This window comes from Frankliniella occidentalis, unplaced genomic scaffold, assembly GCF_000697945.3.
Source record: "Frankliniella occidentalis isolate FOCC.00 unplaced genomic scaffold, Focc_3.1 Scaffold543, whole genome shotgun sequence".
Lineage (NCBI taxonomy): Eukaryota > Metazoa > Arthropoda > Insecta > Thysanoptera > Thripidae > Frankliniella > Frankliniella occidentalis.
The window spans coordinates 36,763-39,106 of NW_026267659.1; the positions used below are offsets into that span (position 1 = coordinate 36,763).

Here is a 2,344-nt window from a genome sequence, read left to right on the forward strand (position 1 = left end):
TCCCTATGGACAAGAAAAAACGGTTATTATCAACATAAACAGTCAGTGATGTCGAAGCTTCCTGTAAAATAAACACTTTAGTCACTTACAGTTTGCTTTTTTCCTTCGGCTCACAGATGTCTGTTGTTACCAGTAAATCAATGAATTGTCTCCTCTTCTGGCAGTACTCTCTTCCCTTTGGAACCTGAGGGACAATTCTGAGAGATCCAAAATCTGCCCACAAGCAGGCCCTCTCCTGTATAATTGGCATGAACTGCCTCTCTTCACCAGTACGGTCTCTGTCATTCTTGATTACTGATTTGATTAAGTTGACCTGGCGAATTTGTGCCTCTAATGTGTGTTCGGGTAGGTGACTCAACTCTCCCTGTAATGAATTTAAAGACAACAACTGTTAGACTTGAGAAAACACTGATATTGAACTTTCCAGCAGATATACTTTACTCAATCTCTAAACAAATTCAATTGAGTGATGGTACTGAATCGTTCAATAGTAGTAAGACCAATGATGGCTTTCTTCAATGAAGATATTAGCTCATGATATGAGGACCTCATTTTATAAAGCTCAGATACATGTATCTTTGGATTTCTAGTTGAAATTTAACCTAACCTGGTCAAGAGAGGCTTCCTAGATAAACTCATCCACAGCCCCGTTTAAAACGAGATAAACAGCGGTATGCCTCTGTGTAAAATTGGTTACTCACAACAAAAACTCCTGCTGCACATATCTCCACATCTTGTGTCATGAGATCAAATAGTTTGCATGGTTCATTGAAGTGGTCAGGGTTAAGTAAGAACCTTTTAACCCCAAACTCCACACTCGCTAGCCTGGGCTTGCTTAAAGACATTCTTCCTACAACTAGAACCAGCTCGTATCTAAAGTGAAAACAAAACGAGGCTTAAGAAAACTCCTAAGGTGGATTAAGTCTCACGCGTTATTCCCTTTTACTTCTACTCTACAAGTGGCAGAACACAAGAACACAAGAAAACAACAGGTTCGACAAAAAAATGTTTTGACTCAAGCACGGCCCGGTACGATAGTAGCAATGGGTGCCTAGGAATGAGAAACGGATAACTCACTCATCAAACAGGCAGTGAGTTAGCAGATTGATATTGGAATTGGGAAAGAAGAAGGAGAAGGCGGTAAGAGCACCACAACAAGGCCGTCAGACAGCCATCTTAGCTCTACCTTAATTGTCGGCTTTCACTGTTTACAAACTAAAAATGGATCATTCACTTGAACCTCAAAATGCTGTTAATACTTCAGTTATTAGTATGGGACCTTACACCGCGCAGCCCTCTCGGAGGTAATTTTTGATACGTTTTACTGTTCACATTGTGTACTTATAATATTTGACACATTAACCTGTGTAACCTTGAACGGTTTTGTCTGAATTGTCAAGGCCCGGATGCAGCAATCTTCTTTCGACGGTAGCGCTGAAGCGTTATATTGAGAGAGCACTAGAGAGAGTGCTAGAGGGACGGACAAACGTGCATCCTCATGATTGTGGCATGATACTGGACCGGCTCCGAGAATCCTGTGTTGTTGATATCATGAAGAGAGAATTTCCATCTAAATTATGCTGTACAATAGGAAATGACGCTGTTGAGGAAACGGTTGGTATTGCATTTTAAAACCTGAGTTGTTCGAATTTCTGTGAAAATTAAAAGTGTTCTTGCCTGTTGTACTCTGAATTTTAACAGATTGCTACCATTGAGGAAGATTCAGCTCTGAAGGCAGATATCAAAAAATCTGAAATTATCAAAGACAACAGTCAGGGGAACAATAATTCTCAATTCTCGGAGCCACAGTTGAGACATGCACCATTACCGAGAAAAGATGTCCCTGCTGAAGTTCTTTATTCTCTCAGAGGGGTGCAATGCAGTCTCTGCAGGCAGCTATTTAAAGGTCCAGACTGTTTGGAATGCCTTATTGAGCACACAAAGGAAAAACATTTAGATAAGGCCAGTCCGCGTTTTTTAAAGAGAGTTAGGGAGGAGAACTCCTATAAGAATTTGCTTGGTGATGGAATAATGTACTGTACATGTTCAATGTGCATTCGTATAGGGTTTGCTAGATTGGACAAAAGATATGATGTTGCTCGTCGCATGTGCCTTTGAAGGTAAAACTTTCAAAGTGTGCATCCGCACACAATAATTCGCATTCTTGTCAAAAAGTGCAGAAATAAGGACCTTTTTCAGTCCTGTGCATAACCTACGCATTTAATTATATTGTTCTACTATTCAGTACTCCAACCTTTTTAGCCCGCCCTTCTGCTTTTAAAAAAGCATTAAAGCGGGCTTATGCAACCGCTCTCGTGTCCGTCCGTCCGTCCGTCCGTCCGTC

At 40.9% G+C, this 2,344-nt stretch overlaps 2 protein-coding genes across 2 annotated transcripts; one reads left to right on the forward strand and one right to left on the reverse strand.

Moving 5' to 3' along the window:
• Window positions 1–85: 85 nt before the first annotated feature.
• Window positions 86–1,020, reverse strand: LOC127751529 (uncharacterized). The gene is made up of 2 exons (XM_052275205.1): window positions 702–1,020; window positions 86–364 (listed from the first exon to the last, which is right to left on the reverse strand). Exons 1-2 carry the CDS (start codon window positions 843–845, stop codon window positions 86–88), a joined length of 423 nt encoding a protein of 140 aa, XP_052131165.1. The 5' UTR covers window positions 846–1,020.
• A 109-nt stretch (window positions 1,021–1,129) lies between these two features.
• On the forward strand, window positions 1,130–2,256 carry LOC127751528 (uncharacterized). Its single transcript, XM_052275204.1, has 3 exons — window positions 1,130–1,304; window positions 1,401–1,614; window positions 1,702–2,256. Exons 1-3 carry the CDS (start codon window positions 1,222–1,224, stop codon window positions 2,116–2,118), a joined length of 714 nt encoding a protein of 237 aa, XP_052131164.1. The 5' UTR covers window positions 1,130–1,221; the 3' UTR covers window positions 2,119–2,256.
• The last annotated feature ends 88 nt before the right edge of the window (window positions 2,257–2,344 follow it).

Bases quoted from the DNA above. Each gene is read 5' to 3' on its own strand.
- LOC127751529 (XM_052275205.1), bottom strand. From the start codon at position 845: ATGTCTTTAAGCAAGCCCAGGCTAGCGAGTGTGGAGTTTGGGGTTAAA. The intron at 365-701 runs GTGAGTAACCAA...AATTCATTACAG, and splicing joins GTGCAGCAGGAGTTTTTGTT to GGAGAGTTGAGTCACCTACC.
- LOC127751528 (XM_052275204.1), top strand. From the start codon at position 1,222: ATGGATCATTCACTTGAACCTCAAAATGCTGTTAATACTTCAGTTATT. The intron at 1,305-1,400 runs GTAATTTTTGAT...TGAATTGTCAAG, and splicing joins ACCGCGCAGCCCTCTCGGAG to GCCCGGATGCAGCAATCTTC. The intron at 1,615-1,701 runs GTTGGTATTGCA...GAATTTTAACAG, and splicing joins ATGACGCTGTTGAGGAAACG to ATTGCTACCATTGAGGAAGA.